This window comes from Gallus gallus, chromosome 4 (genome assembly GCF_016699485.2).
Source record: "Gallus gallus isolate bGalGal1 chromosome 4, bGalGal1.mat.broiler.GRCg7b, whole genome shotgun sequence".
Lineage (NCBI taxonomy): Eukaryota > Metazoa > Chordata > Aves > Galliformes > Phasianidae > Gallus > Gallus gallus.
Genome location: NC_052535.1, coordinates 64,055,579 through 64,077,374, shown reverse-complemented (window position 1 = coordinate 64,077,374; position 21,796 = coordinate 64,055,579). Strand labels below are relative to the sequence as shown.

General features: G+C 40.1%; 1 protein-coding gene across 10 annotated transcripts in view; it reads right to left on the bottom strand.

The window, feature by feature from the left end:
• Positions 1-21,796, bottom strand: part of DLC1 (DLC1 Rho GTPase activating protein) — a 260,198-nt gene that overhangs the window by 28,497 nt on the left and 209,905 nt on the right. The window contains exon 1 of one of the 10 annotated variants that reach the window (XM_004936011.5): positions 7,429-7,507. The exons of the other annotated variants lie outside the window; for them this stretch is intronic. Coding sequence (XP_004936068.1) covers positions 7,429-7,441 — 13 coding nt within the window. The 5' untranslated portion in view covers positions 7,442-7,507. Of the gene's footprint in view, positions 1-7,428; positions 7,508-21,796 lie in introns of those variants that run through there. 10 annotated transcript variants of the gene reach the window in all.

The window sequence follows — 21,796 nt, the reverse complement described above, 5'->3', positions numbered from 1 at the left end:
ACTATTTCTAAATGTTCTGATACACAAGAAATTCTCTTAGAAAGTAAAACAAAACAACCAAAAGAGGAATACAATGAAGTCTTTATTCTCGATGTTGTGTAAGCAAACAGCAGGCAAACGTGTTAAAGAGGAAACAGGAAATTTTTATTGGAAACAGCTTTATTTGCTAGTCCACTTCACAAAGCTGGCCTCCATGTTCAAATCAAGGGTCGGAGTTCCTTTTGTGTATGGTTGGGACCCATCAGTCCTTATTTACCCACTTTCTGGGTGATTAGGATGATCCATTTCTTCCCCAAAGAGTGAAAATGGGAACTTCAAACTTCTTTTGGTTAATTTTGGTTCTGCAAATGTGCAAAATGTGCAAAAACACTGCAAATGTGCAGATTCAAGGCTTTATAGCAACTCAATTCACACCTGGTTTTACACAGCTACTGTAGAAGAGAAAAATCTAAGATGCGTATTATCTTATTGGATGATATTTCCCTTGTCACTGAATATAAAAAAAAGCATAGATTGATGGTATCATATCCTTTCAGGAGAAAAAAGAAAAAAAAAAAAATCACAGCAGTATAGCTAGGACTATGGAGATCAAGACCCAAGTTAGAAGGTTGTTTTGTTTTCTTGTTCTTCCTTGCTTTCTGCTTCCATGAAAGAACATGCAACTTAAGCAACAGCTCTTTCAGGGTCTTGAAGAAAAGGTGCAAACCAGATGTAACTTTGCACAGTCATGAATGGGCTTCATTTTCACCTAAGTGCTAAACATCATATGAACAGTTCTTTCAAGCAGATGGTCTCCTCTTGCCTCAACTCAGACACCTTTATGGCTATATTAACACCTCCACAAATCAGTTCAACTCATCTCACCTTTTGGCTCTTTTAAGAGAGTGCATTGTAAAAGTCTCTAGTTAGATTGGTCAAATCAATACTGTTAAAATAAAATCTAAGCTAAAATGGACTTCCACTGCTGAAGGTCCCTCTCCAATGCCATACCTAAGAACCAGTATGTCTGGGATTCTTTTTGGTCTTAAATTTTGACTAGGTCATTCTAACTGAAATTCACTTTTTTCATTCTTTTTTTTCCAAAGAAAATAAAAAAGAAGGCAAAATTTGAATACAAAAAACATTTTCTTGTACTAGCTTGCATGAGAGATTCTCTCCTATGCAGTGCAGACAATTTGCTTTCTTTCCGCGAATGATAGAGATGAAACCACTTGCTCCTTGCAACGCAGAAATCTCCAACTGCATCCTTGTTCCCCAATGCTCCCATTTAATGGCTGCAAAAGGGCTTGTACTCTTTTTTTCTGTTCATATCAGAAACTGTCCCTACATATTGTGTCCCTCTGAAATTTCTGGTGATTCACAAAATTGATGTTCAATTCTGAAACACTATCCTGAGTGAGCTATCAAGAAGCCCAAGACCACCCAGTATCATATTTAAGGCCAGCTGTAGCTCGGATATGAGAAAATTTTCTTCTTTGGGTAGAATTCCACTGCCCAAGTACAAGCAATCATTTTTCCAAGTGCTTGAATTGCATCCCTGACATGCAAGCTGCATTTCCAGAACCAGACTTGATCAGACAATTCCAACCACTCAGCCAACCTGACTGAGCAATACATGAACCTGGATGCAAAATCTGAGACAAACCTGAAACAAACACTACAAACAAAAGTGGTTTAATTTGTCATATGCCTGCAGCAGTTTAAAACTGAGACAGTATGACTTCTGGAGACTAAGCCTGTTATGAATCCATGACCCTAGATGACTTTCACTTTGAAGATGCACTGCTGTAGCTTGATAATAATTAAATGCCTTTTCACAAGTCTGTTTCTTCTCAGAGCTATATAGATAAATATTCCTTAGGTAGCATTATTAAGTTACTCCTCCACACCTTTCAGGAAACTAGCACTTCACTGAAGAAAGCAAACATTTAATTAATGAAAGACAACATTTTATAAGGATAATGCCCTTAAACACTGTAATTTGGTAAGTCAGTCAATAAATATTCAACATCTGAAAGCTAGAGAATTCTGAGAATCCCATTAAAGGTTTTTTCCAAGTTTCTAACACATTTGTAATCTCTTTATTCTACAAGATTACTTACATCACTACTCTAAAATATTATTCAGACATATTCAATTCATGAAGGATTCATCTCTTCAAGAACCAGGGAGTCATAGAAAATATACAACAGGCATGGATTTTGTAGTGACGATGAACTTGCAGGTTTTGAATCACAAGCTAACCACCTTCCTAAGAGGGCCCCTTTCTTCTTTTCACCTTTAGAGCTCAAAAGGCCACTTTGCAGTAGTGGCCGACTATTTTGGTACGCTCCTGTACATGTTCATGCTTCAATTTATCTCCTATAGCTGAATGACATCTGCTGTAATCTCCACTTTACCTCAATAATCAATTCAAGTGAATATGGATGCACACAATCTAAATAAAATATTTCTTACCGATAAGTTTCTGGGAGGAAAAAAACAACTTCTTGAAAGAAACCATATATGGCACCAAGTATACGTACTGCCTTCTAGTCATAGAAGCCCTGGAAAGAAGTCCTGGTGGGAAATATTACTCAAATATCTCTCAGCTATGTGATGATCATCAAAGAAACACTCTCCTTGTGCTACTACTGGCTTTGGGTTAAACACGGGAATGGCTTTTTAAAGTTAGGAAGCCTTGCAGCAAAACAGTAACTATGCTGCTGATGTTATGTATAAACCACAGGACACTGGGAGAAGAAACAGAGTATGTTTGGAATTTGTGTGGGAACAGATGAAGAAGGAGTAAGGAAACAGATGTTTAAGATCATATATTGATATTTTCTTTGAAAAAAAAATCAGGAAGCTTGAACAATTTTTTTTCAGCTGAGCCTTCTGAAAGAGCAAATGTCTTAACTCTACTTATGGAGTTTAAAGTTTGTTTATTCACTTAAACTGACTTAAAATATATATACACATATATTTTGTATATCTGTGTGACTCGTTTCCAAAATATCTGCATAGGTGTCTGTTGGCTGTGTTTAATTTTCCTTCCTACCAACTGCAGCAGGTTATATAACATAGTAGCTTTTATTGTACATCAATCTTCTTGGCAAGCTCAGGAAACACAATGCTGCTTTTGTGAGTCAAAACCTAATTAACTTGAATCTCCTTTTCATAGTCTTCAGCATATTGAAATCAGGTTCACAGTCCTTTTAATTATTTTCAACAATAACTATCTAAAATGAGACTTCTTTCTCAAAGTCCCATCAGTAACCCTCAGCCCAAGGAGATCTTCATTACAACAAGAGGAGTTGCAGTGCTTTATGGCACTTACCATCAAGTACACTGTAAACCAGAACTGTGCACTGTAAATAGGATCACCATTAATTTTAAATGATTTTTACATATAAAGAAAGATTAACAATTAACTTTGTTTAAACAAAACAAAAGCTTTCCTGCCAAAGAACGATTCTTTTTATAGATTAAAGATGGTCTTCTCTCATTCATTTTTAAAAGGTTCAGAAATGAAGAGGAATAAGATGTTAAGTGACTTTAAAAAAACTTTTAAGAAATAATTGGGCACGTGGGTTATTTATCTGGCCTGATTAACACAGGGTGGTCTTGGAGGAGGATTATTTGGGGCAGAGAAAGCATTTAGCCAAATCCTCCGAAGGAGGTCATGTTGACAGATTCCAGAGTGAGAAAAGAATCCTCCTCCAAAGATTGGGAAACAGCAGATGACTTTAACCTCCCATTCCCTCAGAGATGATTTGGTGAGAATGGCCTTTGAACAGGGATAGAAGGGTAGACATTAACCACTGTGACTCCCAAGCACAGCACCAGCACCGTCCCAGAGTCTGGGCCACCTGCCCAGATCCAGGAAAAAATAGTGGGTATGAGGGCAGATATGAGCTGCCCAATAGCTCACATTAGGCTTTCTTCATTTACTTTCAGATTGTTAAGAATCAATCTCAAAATCACCAACATGCTTAAGAAGGACCATCTGGGAAAAGGACCTCCTTTGCACCATAAGCATTCAGTGCTCACTCCAATGATGACCCCATATGAGCCCTGTGTGGATGGTACAGTACTAAATGTAAAAGTCAGAAGCTCTTGTGGCAGTGACACAGACAAGCTTAAAGCTCATAGGCCTTCAGCTGAACGTTCATTTCCCTTACTCAACATGAAAGGTGCAAAACTGGATTTTCCCAAAACAATTATAACTGTTACAGTTACAATTACACTTACAAGCACCTAGACCTGCTGGTCCACAGGGTCACAGAAAGAACTTCCACGAAACACAGGAATGCAGAGGATATATTTTTCTTAATTTAAAGTATTCCATAAGGAAGAAGAATAGGTTTGGGAAGGTCAAACCATGCCCATCTCTGGCTTAAGTGAATGTCCTTCATGCATCTCCTCAGGAAGTTCTTTGCACAGACTGAGAAGTGTATGTGAATTGGTATATATGTATATATATATATATATATAAACATTATATATATATATAAAAAACATAAACATATTTAAAACCAAGCCTAAGGAATTCTGTACCATTTTGGACTTAAAAAAAAATTACACCACCAGCAATAAGTGGGCCATCACATTGTGTCATTATTAAAAGACAGACTGGATAGCATCGTTCCTGATCCTGTCCAGTCTAGCATAGCACTTCTCAAGGGAAAAAAATGCCAGTATTTGAAACAATTCCCCCCTCATGAACAACAGGGCTCAGCATGCTCTCCCAAAGAAGAGGTGCTTCAGAAAAGTGTGTAGAATTACCAGTAACTGCCAGATAATGAAAACCAGAGAATTACAGCGAACTGGTTAACTCAAGAATGACTTTACTGCTGCCAGTTATGTCAAGTGGTATCATACCATGTTAACAAACCTATGGATTTCAAAGGTTTGCTGTGCAGGAAAGGGTATCAGCAAGCACGGCCAAGAACCAGAAAGCTCCAGCCACGCTCCTTTAATGGACTTGCTCATGGTAGTTATTTTTTTCCTTTAAACCAGGAGAAAGGGGAAGATGGAAACAAAAGAAGAAATAAAAAGGAAAAGAAGGAAAAATTTAGAAATATGCCAGGAACAGCTGAAATTACCAGAATTACTGAAGATCAGCCCTCACTGCATAGCAAGAGATGATAAAGTGTTCTATAATTCATGAAACACTGAGAATTGCAAAGTATGCCAAACAGTATGATAACCAGTAAAGGTGTATGAATTATACGGGGGTATCATCTCCTAACTTAGAGGAGATCAAATCAGCAAGTTTTCCGTGAACTGCAGATCATTTGATTGCTGTATTTCTGTAATATGTACAGGAAGGAAAGGGAAACATCTGAAGTTATTTTTATTTCCCAAAGTCTTCTGGTTATACTGTATGAATGCGAGGGTGGGTCTGGCATTGTCTGAAACGTGTCAGGGTCCTTTTGCATAGCCTCATTTCCTTCTTCCTGTTGCTAGGAAGGATAGTTAAGCATGAAAAGTGCTTGTTTACAGTACAGGACCATCCTGTTAAGCACATGAACTCTCCTCCTCCATCTCCTTTTCACCAGACAAGGGTGCAGTTGTGTTTATACTGAAACCAATAGCAAAATTCCAATCTAAGGGGATTTATAAGAGTAATTTGAATCTCTGAAGAAACCCAATTATAACACACTGAGGTATTCTGACTAGAAAAGGAAAAAAAAAAAAACAACAAACAAACCACCAAAACAACAAAAAACGTTATCACGCAAACTGCATCTCTAAATATTTGCAGAACTCAAATTCTCATGCCTGAAACAAATCATTGCCTAGAATGTAATGGATTAGAAGAACCAGAACAGTAAAACCAAATCACCTCTCATCCCCTAAGAACCCCAACATAAACAGACGAGATTAGTCCATAAGGACAACCTCAGTTCTTCCTTCCCACCCTCACAGAGCCCACAGGGTCCCTGGGGGAGGCTCTGTGCCCAGCACTTGCCCTTCCTTGGGCCCAGCAGCATGGGCTGGGGAGATCCTGGCTTAAGAATTAACAAATACTAGACTGGATCCATGCAACAGATTCGGAAAAAACAAAAAAAGATGGTAAGACATGCTTGCTTTTAACTACTATTTACAAATGGAATTTAACAGCAGATCCACTCAATTAAAAAAAAAAAAAAAAAAAAAGCTGCATTTCCCTTTCATAATAACTTGATTAACAAACCAAGTTACTTTCAAGGAAGATAAAGAGATCAGAGGTCCCAGAGGTTACAAAGGTAGCGCCAAATGCTTTGATTCCTTGACCTTGTAGATGAAAGGAGTTCTCCCAAACAGCATCTACATCTTCCTTTGACTCTGCTCTGCTCCACAATCAAAGAGCCTCAGCCCTAATCAAGATTTCGCAGGCAAACTGGAGCAGTAACCCGAACCCATATGTTACAGGGACGCAGCCCTGCTTCCCCGCCACCTGGATCCCTTCAGAACAGCAGGATGCTGCCAAGGGCACATGGAGGGGGGGCAGTATGGCACCAACACCATGTGCCCAATGGGTGCTTCATCATCTGACACGGACTCACGGGTACTGTGCCTGGATATTACCTCCCTAGAGATCACTAGGAAAACAATTATAACATAACATGACCAGAGTAGTGCCACTGGTCTGATCCTGAGAACTTCTTCAAACATACCACGCTTAATCCTGGAAAAACGAAAACCACCTCTGACTGATGAGTAAGATAGAAATACATTCCTTGGCCTTTTAATTCACATTTCCTATGCAGTATGACACATCAGACAGACACTTCTGACCCAGCCACAGACGTTGCTCTCATGCAATTATTTCTTCAGTACTTTTATTTTCCCAAGGAGAACCGAGGGGTGAGGGAATGGCAGAGAGGAGAGAGAGGAATAAACAGTGATACCATGCACACATCTATAGGTAAGTGCCCTTGACTGGAAAAAGCACTCAGTGGCCTAATGGCAACCCATCGCTCAACAGCTTCACAGCAGCGGTGGAAATCAAGTCACAGCCAGCTGAAGTGGGGGTGAGGCTGCAGCCGCCCCCGGCTCGGGCCTTCTGCTGCCCAGGTGGTGGGGGATGATGCTTCCCCGGGGATCGAAGCCCCGGCTGACTGTGGGACGGGCTGCGGGCGGCCACCGGGCTTCTGGCGGCCACGGGGCTCGTGTGACGCACAGCTTCAAAGGCAGCGCTGCGCTTCCCGGCTCGTAAGCACGTCCGGAGAGAAAATTAAAAAAAAAATGTAAAGGAAAAAGGAAAAAAAAAAAAAAAGAAAAGGAAAAGAAAAGAAAAAGCATCAAAGGGGGGAGAGAAGCATAAAAAGCGAGATAGAAAGAGAGACTTCGATACCGCTGCGCTGCCTTGAGAGGGGACGCCCCCTCAGTCCCAAACCCCACTGCCTTGCTCCAGCCCAGCCCCGTCCCGACAGCACCCCATTACCCCTCCGAACTTACGAGTGAGGATCATGATGTCCCGCCCGCCGCGGAACCTCCACGGGCACCGAGCTCCCTCACTGCTGCCTCCGAGGCGGCTGGCAGCTGGCACCGCCGCACGGCCCCGCACCGCCCCCGCCCCGCTCCTCCCCGCTCCGCCCCGTCCCGCTCCTCGGGGGCTGCCCCACCGCTTCTGTCGTGATCGATGCTCGCGGCGGAAAGCAGATGCAAATCTGCACGGCGACTACTGAGCGCCTGCGGAACTATCAGCGTGGAGAAGAGTGCCGTGAGATTTTTGGAAATAGTTGCGTCCCGTCAAAGGTTACGATTGGTTCGTTTTCCTCCAAGACAACTGCATATTTTACACACTCTGCTGTTATTCCGAGTTTCGGTTATTGTTTCTATGCTATGATCTGTCAGATATAGAGTATGTATGGTGTGGTGCCTAAGCAGGCAGTTTTCCTGAGAATAACCATCTCCCCCTCCTCTGGGCTGTGAGCGGCGGCCAGTTGGCCATAGCAGTGTTGTTTCTGGAAACCCCTACATGGCTCCAGGTCATTAATTTACTTTAATAGCCCTGAAGAAGATGGAGCTGCACTATATCTTCAAGCCTGACTTTACATACTTTACCCACTCAATCCATCACCTCTTCATATCTGAGCTTCAGCTCCTTTTGGCACCACCAGGCTTACCTGAGTGCCTGTTGTAGGCAGCCGTTATGGGCTGACAAGGTCGGTGGGGTCTGTGCCATGGGAATTCTTGGCTAACAGGGAGGGCGGGCACACGCTGAGCCCCAGCTGTCTAACAGACAGGGTAATCCCACCTAATTGGCTTTGAGGCTGCACTCATTGTCTCTGCTCTTAGGCACTCAGTACACTGGGAAGTGACAGAATAGTAATGCAAGGGATGGAGAAGGCTGGTTGTGGATTGTGTGTGGAGTCTGAACTTCAGAAAAGAGAGGAATTCATGTGTTCCTCCTATAATCATCCTCAAAAGGAGGAAAAACCAGAACACCACCAAACTGCCCAAAACGTGGGAAAGCAATGCAGGTGCAGAGTTGCTTCCATTGCAGTGATAGTGCTAGAAGCAGAAGCTCACAACACATTGAGTTAATACCCATGGTAAAAAGCAGAGTAGTTGATGTAAACACTGCTTCCTGGCCCAAGTCTGCATCCCTGCATGGGAAGCTGCTGCACAGGACCCACAGGAAGCTTTTGAAGAAGGAAAGAATGGACATTTACTCTGCAGCAAAAATAAATGGGAAGGGTTTGGAGGACGTGGCAGTGCACAAGGGAACTGAAAACTGAAAGCAGGAGGGTTTTGTGTGATGAGCACACAGACTGTGAGTGCGGGCAAATGTGATGTAGGCACTGGGAGAAGGGAAGCCGCCAGGAGTTCAAGCCGGGGTTATCAGCCTCAACTCCACCGCTTTGTGAAGTTGCAAATGAATGGTGATGATGCCGAAACACCATGTGCTTTCCTGTTCTGCCAAAGGAGAACTTCCAGCCTACTGTAGAGTCTGTGGATGTTCTCAGCACTACTGGAGCCAGGGAGCCCTCTGATGGAGTGGTGTCTGTGGGATATGGTTCGCTGGACACCGCAGGATTATCACTGACCCGGATTAGATTCTTGCTGCTAATCTGAAAGAGCAATGCTTTGATTCTAGTTTGTTATCAACCCCTGAAGACATGCAGTCTCTCTGGCTTGCATTTTAACTTGGAATTCTATGGGGCTGCTTAAGCAGGCATGTTCTCAACTGAAAAGCAAGGCACCGGTCTGGCATTCACTGTAAAACATACTCAGAGGAGCATTCCACCTGAGGCATGGGTGTCAGCGGGTGGCAGCCACCCCAGTCACTCACTGGGCTGCAAGGAGCGTTGTGAAATCAGCACAGCTTTGGTATGTAATTTTTTTAGTTCTCAAACTCTTCAGCCAGCAGGCAGCTTCCTGACAGAGATGGGACCCCATAGGCAGCCTGCCTAGGAGGATTGTTTCTACGCAGCATTGTTATCCTTAATGCAATCAATGAGCTCGTGCTGGATGCTAAAACAATTGTAGAGGCTTGCCCGACAGGCGTAATTATTCACTGTAAAAGGTGAATTCTCCTGTTGTAACTGCATAAGAGAATTACTGGCAGGACAGCATCTCACAAGAAGGGCCTGATTGTCCATTTTTTCCTTTCAAGGCCCGGATGCCTCAATAGCTGACTGTGCCCTCCTCCCGGTGCCCCCCAGCAGCTGGCACACAGCGGGCAGCCCTGGTACAAGTGCAGGATTGTCAGACAGGCAGTGGCCATTCCAAGCTGCTGTGAATGTCCTCTGAGCAGCAGCATGATGGATTACAGCATGGTTCTGGTTTCCAGGCCTCTGGCTCTGGACTGGGATTCACTGGGGGTGTTTGTGTGCAGCATTTCCACAGCCCCAAGGATGTCTGTTTCAGCTATTGTCAAGGACATAATTAAGTTTGCATTTTGTAGCACTTGACTTTACTAAAAAGTAATTATTTAAAGAAGTCTTTAATTGTTCAGACCTCTTGACAAGGAGTATTTGCACTATCACTTCTTAGAGATAAGCAGTGTTACTGCTCCTTGCTCTGCGTGGAAGAAAGCTGTTGTTTCACACAGGAGTGAATCACAAAATGAAAGAAAGCATCTTCCCAAAGTACTTGTTAACAAAATACGCAGGAAAGTGCACATTACATACATATGGTTTAAACACAGGTGCTGCTCTACTGCCTGCAACAGATAGGCCCTCTGTTCCAGAAATCATTCTCTAGAAACAACCAGAATTAGAATTATTCCCAGCTCATCATGTATGGGGAGATGTTACTTGTACTGATCCCAGAAAACACCTCTTTTTTTTTCTTTATTTTACCAGTAAATAATAAAGAAATAACCTTGTCTTACCCTTTATGATACATGTAACTGACTAAAGGAAGTGACCAGTGAGCTCTGTATTTTTCTCTCTTTTGAATGCTCTAGAATAACACAAGTTCAACAGTTCAGGCTGAAAATGAAATTAGCAGGTTCACACTGTACTGAAGAAAGGCTCTATTATATGGATGCACAAAAGGAGAAGAAATAAAAATTACACTAATGATGTAGTTCAACAAAGAGATACAATTTTGTAAAGTATAAATACAGAGAAACTGAAAAATGAGGAAGAGAGAAAATAAATACTTTCATTTCATCTAAAATATGGAGGGTAAGCTCCTTAGCTTACATGGAATACTGCTGGTTTATGGGAATTAGCAGATATGAGGGATATCTTTTCCACATTGTTTTTAAGACACTTCAGTTGGTGATTATTTTTTGAAGTCTGAAGGATCTTCTATTGCTGATGAGTGTGCCTTCAATTAAAGATTAGTCTAAAAGTACAAGACTGTTAATTTAGTAATAAAGGTAGCATTCGTAATCGATCACTGCTGAACCTGAAATAATCAGGACTTAAACCTAAGTAATATAGCCCTGATTTCCAGCCACCTCTACATGCATGTGGTGGAAGTAGTTATACCAGCGAGTCCTGGTGGACATGCAGGTCACAGAGGACCCACTCTAACAGATGGCTGTAACACAGCTTTCTCTCTGCTGAGGCATCATCCCTAAGTGAGTGGTATTTGCCTTGCTGGCCTTGTGGCAGCAGAGCTCCATAGCACCAGGAGCTCTCAGTGACATCTCAATGGTAAGAATCATTTATTCTACTTCATTCTGTGTTCATGCATGGCATCCAGTCTGATGAAGAAAAAAGGTAAACTTTCACAGAGATAACAGCACCCTCCATGAAAACAAGATGTATGATGCAAGTTGCCCACTAAAATAGATGAAAACAGAAAGACCGTTGCCTTAAATATGTCAAAAAAATTAGAAATTTGTTTACGAAGCAGCTGTGTTGTTATAATACAAATGAGATGTTTGACTTTTCAGCAGGACCCCCTGAACAGATCACGTCAGCCACTCAGTGCCCAACTGGGGCTGCAAGGAGCAGAAGGGAAGAAAATTTTCTTTTCTTTTTCTCTTTCTTTTTTTCTTTCTTTCTTTCTTTCTTTCTTTCTTTCTTTTTTTTTTTTCACAGTAGCTAAAAACATTATGAACAATGAAAAATTTCCTTTCAAGAATGCTTTTCTTACTTCCATCTTGAGTGATCCAAGGCTTTTTAGCTAAATGAACTTAATATTAATTAAACTTATTTCCTCTGGAGGAAATAGCCACATGCATCCACCTGGACCAGTTGACCCATTATGTGAAAGACTGCTGCTGTTTTAGCCTTGGGGAATCTCCAGGACTCAGGAAATCATTTTAAACCCATGACTCAATAAAGCACGATAACTATGGCAACTGGAACACATACACTGTGATGCCTAATTGCTCCTCAGTGTTCGTCAGGGGAGGTACTGGGTTGATACTATAGCCTAGAGAGTGGCTATTGTTAATGTAATGTGAAGCTACTGAGACAGGGAAGAGGGAAAACACATGTTACAAAGACCAGTGAACAACCTTGGGCCTGGTGTAAGTCAGGACAGATCATAATCCTTCTCAGCCCTGCTCATGAGAGCATGCTGGACTGAGACTCAAAGCATCTGCAGTCTTGTCCTGTTTTAACTTATGGGGCAAACTTGGTCTCTCCATTTGCTTTCTCATACTTAATTTTTCCCATAGACAAATTGGGAGAATAATACATGCCTCTTTTGTAAAGCCCTTGAGTTGTACAGTGGAAAGTGCTGTATGAGATTATTATGCTGATACCGTGCTTAATAAAAATCGTCTTGCAGATTGCCAGTTTGACGGCTTCTTTCATTGTGTGCACTCAAGTTCTTACTTATTGTAACTGAAAAACAGCTTACGGCTGCAATTACCTTGAGTTTTACTGGGAGTGAGGTAGATGTACACATGCAGACAGTTATTTAAGGGCACCTTAAGTAACTCACTGGAGTGTCAACACCCATAATGATATCTGAGGAAAGACGAGAGAAGTGGAGGGGGAAGCTAGCTGTCTTGCCAGTAAGAACAAACTGAGTTGGACAAGATTTATTAGGTGTATATTACCCAGATGAATGTGATCCTGACTTGAATAGGAGCCAGCAATAGCAAGGGGAGAGGGTCAGACAGAAAGAAGTGGCTGTTTGGCCTTCATCAACAGATTGGAGACCTGGCAGGGATTAGGAGGAGGAGTAGAATTGTTGGGGTATTCATTCTTCACTCCAAAATTTAGCGTTATGAACTGTAAATGGATGGCCAGGTCAGCTGAAAAATGCTTCTTCCTCTCTCTCCATGCTACACTTCTCTTTCTATGCCAATGTGTTACAGAGAGTGAGAGTATGATATTATTTGTGAATATGATATGATGCACAGAAGTGACTCACAGGCTAATAGAAGTTTGCATGCTACACGACCACAAGAAAAAGAAATATGGAAGGAAGTTTGCTTTAAAATTTCGGCAATGTCAAGGTACAAAGGGCTACATTATTTAGCTTGCTTATTTCTGAGGTTTTAGTTTTGCCTTCACAGCATTTTATAAAGAGACATGGTAAGTGAGTTTGTTCCTAAGAGAGCAATCTCTTTATATCTAACCCTACCCAGAACAAATTTTAAATATCCAATGTCCAAAAAAAGTCTTAAAAAAGAAAGAAAGAAAGAAAGATTTTTACTGGGAAGATACTAAAGAGCCTAATTTTTACTAAAATAAAACAAAACAAAACAAAAAAGCTAGAATCCTCTAGTATTCTGAAATGCCATACTTTCTTCATCAGACTTCAAATTGCAAAAACAGGTAGTAGTGACTGGAGGATGCTTTCACTCTTAGCCCAGTACATCTGACAATTTGAACTCACCTGGTTGTTTTTGTTTGGTTTTTTTTGGTTATGCTTTACAACAGTTGTTATGTAACTAAAGCAACAGTGAACTTCCTATTATTTTAAACTCAAAATGCAATGAAGAAAATTGTCTGCTTCTGTAGATGGACATTTTTGAAACTTGTGTTTGCATAGCAATTTGCAAGAGCCGAGAATCTGATTTGTAACTCTTTAAAACACAGTATATTCCAGATTGCAGGCTTACTCATACTATGGTAAGCTATTCAGCTTCACATAGAACCTTCATCAATAAATGCTTTCTAAAGAATCCACTTCTCTCTCCATCACCAAGTGTCCAGCTGCCCTGTGAATGGGAAGTGACCCCTTGGGATCTGACAAATGTCACACAAGGAACAGATACAGCTCTGATGTTTTCCAAACCAATATGCAATTGGATTCTTTTAATCTTTTGTTTCTGACAGTTTGAAGTTTTATTAACATATATGATGCACAGTACAAAACATAGAGTGTGCCTTATGGTCAGCTTTTAATTGATATAGAACTTCATTATTTCTTCATGAATCCCACCTAAATGTATGAACAGATTTATTTATAGGATGTGGTGCCAACAAGGGTATGGATCCTTTCTAGTCATGTGCTTCTAACATGACAAAGTTCTCAAATTAACACAGGGAAAAAAAAGTCTGATTCAGCTAACCTGCTTTTTGTTTGATCACAGCTTCAGAGAGTTCAAGGCAGCTGGGGCATACCTGCACTACGATCAATGAGGCAAGTGATTAACAGTGAGAGGACACTGTACCTTTCATGCTCAAACCAGGACTTTCTCTCCTTTGAAACAAGAACCTTTACATCACTCAGTAGAATTACAGTTCTTGTGAGCAGCACAAGAGTATAGAAATATTGTTGAATTTCTTTCTGACGAATCTTTATTTTTTTCCAGATACAGAAGGTCTATTAAAACTCAAGATTAACAGTACTGCCAGCATCTGATTTTTAGTCAGGAAGTATAAACAATGACTTGAAAGGTGTATGTGCAGAATTTTCCATCTGATTTACCAGTAGCTTGTTAGAATCTGTCATGCATGTCATATTGACCTTACAAACTTAATTACCTAAGCTCTAAGAAACCAGATGCTTCCCTCTCAGCTCCTTAATGTAAATCAGTGACACTATTAAGAAGAAACCCTAAAAGATAACGCAGAACACCCGTAAAATTTAGATTCCAACAGGTCAGAATATGAAACTTCTCAGCTGATAAAGTGACTAGAATTATTTGCAAACAGTTTGGACGTAAAAGCCTTATTCCACTTGGCCCAGGGTGCAAATTACATCTGGATATTGTGAATCTCATGTTGAAAACTATGAGCCAGGTACTCCAAAAGCATATAGGCTATACCATGAAAACAGTAAGTTTTGAGCATTTTTTATTCATTAGTTTTGAATCAAATACATGAATTTTATGTGACTGCCAATATGAAAAAACTGAGTGAAACCCAAAAACTGCTATTCTTAGTCAGGTATCTGAGGAGTTCAGTTGCTCTTACTGCTATTTCCACCACTTTTCAGGAAGTTACCTGACTTCACTATGGGATTTGGGCCACATGGGAAACTTCCCGCCTACTATACAGAATGAGAGCAAGGATAATTCAGCTGCAGCCTTGCTCTGGAGGCGGGAAGAAATTGTCCACTAAGGCAGGCTTTTAGCTAACCTGGGTTCTAGGGTGCTCCCTCTGTTCCTTCTGGTAACACCTATTTTTCCCATAAGCCACATAAAGAACCATGCACATATAATAATAGGAGTTTCTAATCTTTATAGCACCTGTGTTGGGTATCTATTTCACAGTTTGTTCCATTCATTTTTCCTTCTTTCTTTTTTCTTATCCACATAACTGGGTGCTACCATTAGCAATTACAAGGGGTAGAAGTGCCCTCCTTACTTTCTTTTTCTCGTCTTCTCTTCCTTTGCCCAGTGTACGTAAAGAGCAGGTGGAACATTAGATCAAGGGCTGTTGAACAGTGTTCTCCAAAGAAAGAAGAAGGAAAAGCACACAGACCAGAAGAAAAATGTAGGTAGCTCTTAGGAAGTAATGGAAATCTATGACTTAAAAGAGAAATATCAGAAAATACTGAGACATGTGAGGTCACTGGTAGACTAAATGAACTGGGACTCAGTGATTCGTGTCTGCAATTGTACAGATAATATGAACTTAACAATTAATTTAATTGTTCCATGGAGACAGTTGATACCCAGTGCTCAGAATCTTTGGATATGAGCAGATATTGAAACAGGAAAGAGAGTGGACTCCTGGCATCCTGCTGAATCTTTGCTACAACTGCTTTATAAAGCAGTTATTTTAGTGGAAATTGTCACAGAGCACACAGAGCATAGTGTTAAGAAATTTGAGAGCCATTTTGTAGCTACTCCATAATGTAATGCAGAGCATAAGGAAAAGCTCAGACAAATAAGATGGTTTACTTGTCTTAAAATAGTATTTCTCATCTTGCGCGATCTTGTTTCTAGATTAGAAAGGGTTTTGTTTACTTTAGGATAAAATGGAATTTAACCCTTCTTCCTACAATTAATGTATGCAATTCTTTTAGGGTTGAAGGGTACACAGAAATTTGAGTACATAAATGCTTTCAGGAACATGGCTTTATTTTTTTGATGATGCATTTTCAGGCTCTTTCACAGATCATTTTTATGATCTCAACCACACTCCATTTGAATCTTTTATACCTACTCCACTAAGAATAGCTTCCCAAGAGTGAAAAGCTGACGCTTTATCCTCTGGCCACTTGTACTTACTATTTCTGATGTGGCTGACAATGCCAGAAATCAAAGTACAGATTCTCAGAACAGCAAGGCTTTTCATAATGGTCTCTCTGTATGAAAAGTCCATGTGTCAGCTAAGAAAATGAATTTCTAATAATACTTGGCACTGAATGAGTGGCTTGTCTCAAAGGAGTACACCAAGCACTGTTTATTTGATCTTTGTAAGACTGAAATAGGTTTAACCTATTTGAATTATCTTTGTCTTAGCCATCTTCAAGAACCTTATACTGGATATGATAATCTCAAAATCAACACAGTGATTCTTCTTTTTAATTAAAGAAATAAAAAGACTAGTGAAATTGGAATTGGTGTTCTAAATAGTTTCTCTTTATTATACAGTGAAAAATTTTTCTGTGCCTTTTGAAAATTCTGGAGAATTCTGTGCTAGTAAAGGTAATTAAGAATTGCGTTCTTAAGACAGATATATGTTATGGAACTTTCTCTTTGCACAAAGTTAGTGTATGTTTGCAAAGATGTTATCTAAAAGCATGATGTTCTTTCCATTCTAAATTTAATTACCTGGCATCATTTTCTGAACATGCTGCTATGCAAGCTCTATGTGATCTTACGAATTCAGTGTGAATGTCACTTTGCAATTTGCAGTATTAACAAATAAAGGGTCTCAGTCAGATTTCCTTGTAGTAGTAAGACATAGACTGTAAAGAAACAAATATATACGATACAATCAATTTAGAAATAAGTATCTGTATTTTGCTTTAGATTTGAAATTGTAATCTTAAAAAAGAAATGCGTGCACTGAAAGGCTAATTCATTTTTCTTGGTTCATATGGCAGCAGTTTTAAAAGTCAAGCATTCCTTCACAGGCTGAAGATGAATCAAAGTTCTCTGATTCCTGTAAAAATGTGTGCCTCTACCCTCACAGTTTGTTCTGGATCAATTCCAGTGCATTGTGACTGTGGGAGCTAGAAAGGAAAACTCAAGGGAGTATTTTTAATCACTTTTACCTCTATTAACAATGTGATGCTATTTCCATTGTTCCTGTTATAAAAATAAGTAGCTGACATGTTCCCCAGAATTGATTACTGTGTTTCAGTCAACAGATCAGCCAGCAAGAAATTGCAGCCTATCAGGAAAGGGAGTGGAAAGGAGCAGACAGAGAAACCTCAAAGGAAAGGACAAGACACTGTGTCTTTTGTCCTTTGTTCCAAGATGGAAATAAACTGTCTCCACTTTTGATAAGCTCGTCTTTTGATCTTTGCTTGCAATAATTAGGGTTAGACACTAAGTTATTTTATGAACTCTTTAAGGTTCAGGCCTCTCTAAGTTAACATGAATATAGAATTGTGGAGTTATGAGTTTTTTGTCCTCTGCAAACAAGCACATTAATTAGCTTAAAAATATTTTAATTTAAGGGGATTATAACTAATATGCGAATGAACTAAATGTGGATGGGCTTAGGGATGAGAAGTAATTTCTTCCTGTAGAATTCATTTTGCTTCATTTTATAAATATGTGAATACATAAAAATAAAAGCATACAAAAATATATAGGTCTATATATCTGTGACCATGTCAGAAACAGACCATGTCACTCTGTGCAACAGCTACCCTTTTCTTGAAAGGCCCACCCCCACCTCGTTACAACCTCCTTTCAGATAGTTGTAGAGAGAAATAAGGTTTCCCCTGAGCTTGCTCTTCTCCAGACTGAACAATCGCAGTTCCCTCAGATACTCTTCATAAGACTTGTGCTCCAGATCCTTCACAGCTTCCTTGCCCTTCTCTGAATGCATACAAGAATGACTTTCTTGTAGTGAGGGTTTCAAAACTGGGCACAGTTCATGAAGTGCAGCCTCACCAGTGCTCAGTAGAGAGGGATGATCTCCTCTCTGCTCCTGCTGGCTGCACTATTTCTGTTACAAGCCAGGATGCCATTGGGCTTCTTGGCCACATAGGCACACTGCTGGCTAATGTACAGCCAGCAGACAGCTAACACCCCCAGGTACTTTTCCTCTGTGCAGCTTGCCATTCACTCTGCCTGAGGCGTGTAGCGCTGCCTGAGGTTTTTATGTCTGAAATGTATAACTGAGCATTTGGTCTTGTTAAGGCTCATACAGTTGGCTTCAGCCCATCAATCTATCCTATCCAGATCCCTCTGTAGGGCCTTCATACCCTCGGGTAGATCAACACCTCCTCCCAACTTGGTGTCACCTGCAAACTTACTGAGGTTATCCACCCCTTATCCAAGTCATAAATAAAGATACTGAATAGGACAGACCCTAATACCAACCCTTGGGGAATATCACCCATGACTGGTCACTAGCTGGATTTAACTCCATTCACCACCACTCTCTGGGACCAGCCATCTATCCAGTTCTTTAACAAGCGAAGAGTACCTGTCCAAGCCATGGCTGCTAGCTTCTCCAGGAAAATGCTGTAGGAGACAGTGCCAAGTGCTTTGCTGAAGTGTAGGTAGACTACATCAACAACCTTTCCCTCATCTATCAGTAAGGTCATTAGATCATACAAGGAGATCAGATTGGACAAGCAGGACCTGCCTTTCATGAACCCATGCTGGCTGGGCTTGATGCCCTGGATGTCCTACGTAAGCTATATGATCTCATCCAAAATGATCTGCTCCGTAACCTTTCCTGGCACTGAGGTTGGGCTGACTGGCCTGTAAGTTCCCTAGATCCTCCTTACAACTGATCCTTTAGATGGGAATCACTGAAGCATAGATTCATAGAATTACTGAATGGTTTAGGTTGGAAAGGACCTTAAAGATTATCTAGTTCCAGCTAGTTCAAGCTGTGACCCAGCTTGAAAGAGCAGGAGCTGATAGCAGTCCTCCAGTTTTATCATACCTGGTAGCCACTTCCTGATGTCCTGAATGCAGGCCCCAGCCAGGAAGTGGACCTTTCATGAGAGATTATCTGGGCAGCAAATGTGTGCCTCAGTGCCCCTTTTGATATTTTCATGCTATTGTCTGCCAGCTCAGCGTCCTTAAGATCATGACAAAGCTGGCACTGTAATAAGAATTACAAGATTAAGAGCTTCAATATACATCCTATTGCCAAGGACAAGATATTACCTTTGATTTTTTGAGATGCATCTTTGTAGTGGCATATTATTTTTGCCTGTAGATTTGAAAAATGTAATTCTCAGTAACTTCCTGAAGAATGTAAAGGTATAATCATTTATTAGAAAATACAGATTTCTCCTTAGGTGATCTAAATTGCATAATCCTCATATCTCCAATGAAATATATTCTGCTCTTATCAGCTGAATAAGTGATGCAGTCTAAACAAAGGGTAATAATGTTCAACTGGAATTCCAGGAAAGGAAGCTTAATGAGAACTTCCTGATTTAATCTTACAAAAATAGAAAGGTTGGTAGGATAAATGAATCACTCAGAAGAGCAGATTTTGCTTCAGTTAATTAAAACAGAACATAAAAATGTCAAAGTAGCCTTTTGTTACATTTAACGGCAAAACTCACAAAACTATTTAGAGCATCATTTTCAGGAATAAGATTGAGAAGAATCCAAGAAACAACTCAATTTTCTGAAAACTTATATGAAGTTTCTTCTCATTTTCTGGCCTGGAAATCAAGGTGACAGCTATATGGACATTTCTCATGCAATTTCCTGTATCTTCTGCTTTTACAGGACCAGGAAAAGAGTATTTTCAGAAGTAAATTTGGAACTTCTGCTCCTGGAAGATATCAGTAAGTCAGAGATGCATGGAAATTAAGGAAAAACAAAACAAATGAACTATTTTGAGCCCTAAGAAAACATTTGGTTCAATTTGAGTTCACTTTGACTTCCTGACAGGGATAGTCACTTAAGTGTGAGTAAACCCACAGAGAAAGTGGAACTTACATCTTGGATAAGATACCTGGTAAGTTAGTAAGTAGTAAGTGAGCAAGAGAGATGGTCCTGTGCCACTGGGATAATGGAAAAGAAAACATCAGAAGTCTTTTCTATATTGCAAGTTTGTCACCCATAAACACTTTTGAATATAGCCAATATGAAAAGTACCCTAAATGCAAGTCAGGCAAGAGACACATTGTGATTATAGCCTCCTTCTTTCCTCCTAACAAGACAGCAGGAAAATGAGTGAAAAATATGTATGTGCTACCATAGCCCTCGTAGCAGCAAGCAGAATATCCACAGGGCTGCCAGAGGCCATCCATACCAGAGGAACAACTGCTATGCATTTCCCAAGGGCCTGGCACATGCTGCATCCATCAGCTACCCTTGCCTTGGGTACAATATGTTTATTTTACATTTGAACATAGACGATTCATCTTAGAATCAACTTTTTTGCACCAGTCTGATAATTTGCATCTTCTAAGTATTTCCAGAATAGAGCTCTGTTCCATGGTAAACTGGTGGATGGGAGCCTTTTTGCTCTCATGCTGAGGTTTGGTATAATTGTTGGCATTCTTTTCTGTTTGTTTTTTTTTTTAATCCCAAGTTTTTGGTTGGATTCCTACTTTGTTTTTACCAGTTTTTACTATCTTCTTGCTTGTTAATTTCTTTTATTTTGTTTGTGCAGTTGTAGGTTTTTCAGCTCTTCTTTACAAGGATATAAAGTTGTTAACAGTGGGAGAGCAGATAGTCACTTCAGGGAATAGGACTGCTGGGTGCTTTTATGACTGAACTGAGTGATGCCAGAAGAAAATAAGAGGCAGAGCTGGCGAAGTATCACATCTGTACATGTAAAAGAGCTTATGAAACTGTCTAGGGGTGGTTACAAATGATTAATAGCATCTGCGGTGGGAAGACGAGCAGCTCCAGTTAATATTTCATTAGCTAACATTCACCTCTATTTTACTCATTGCTGATCCCACAGACAACTCCAAGACAGAATTAAGCAGCTTACTGTAAACATTTGATTTTTCACAATACCAAGAAGTAATGAATAGTGTGGTAAAGATGGAAGAAATGAAAAGTAGCACAAAAGAATTCCAAACCATGGATGATCTTCTTTTGTTCAGGTACTGATTCTGAGATAGTGAAAGTGAGAGATTGTCTCTTGCTTTTAAAAGGTGATAATCCTGAATAACACTAGAAATTGGGTCAGTACAAGTGAAGATAGGAAACAAATATCAACAGAAGCAAATTTATAGTGGTCAGCAAAGAATGTGATCTCACCACTCCCCACTGTGCATTAAATATTTGGGTGTTTCAGACAGCTGTGAGAGATGAGGCATCCATCTGTGATGAGCTAAGGATGAGATGAGAGCCTTAGAGTAGAAATGGAATTGCCTACTTTGGACCAAAAATGTACTTTATGGGAGGGTGTGCTTTGATTGCCAACTATCTGTTTTGTTTTGGTACTTGAAATTGGTCTTAGATACCTCCCTTTGGAGGTTTAGCTGCAACTACAGATATGTTTCAGAAGCTTCTTCCATCTCATAAAAAAAAAAAAAAAAAAGATGAAAAATAAAAGGAACGTGTTCAGCATGTACAGCTTTGCAAGATATATTTTTCCTACATACTTAGTAGTTTGGGTAACTATTGTCTTAATGAGGAGACTTGTAGAAACACATTATGGTGTTTTCACTTCACCACTGTTTTTCCCATCAGTTTTTGATTACTGATTATAAGATATAGGAAAGCATTCACTTTTAATTATTGCAAGCAATTTCTCAAAGGTCATTAACTGTCAAACTACTATAATCTACCGAAGTATTTTACAGCTTTCCTAGGAAAAAGAAAAATTCAAACTAAAAACCTATTTTGGTTTATAGCTAGAATTTGAGATCAGAAAATGGAGTAGGTCTG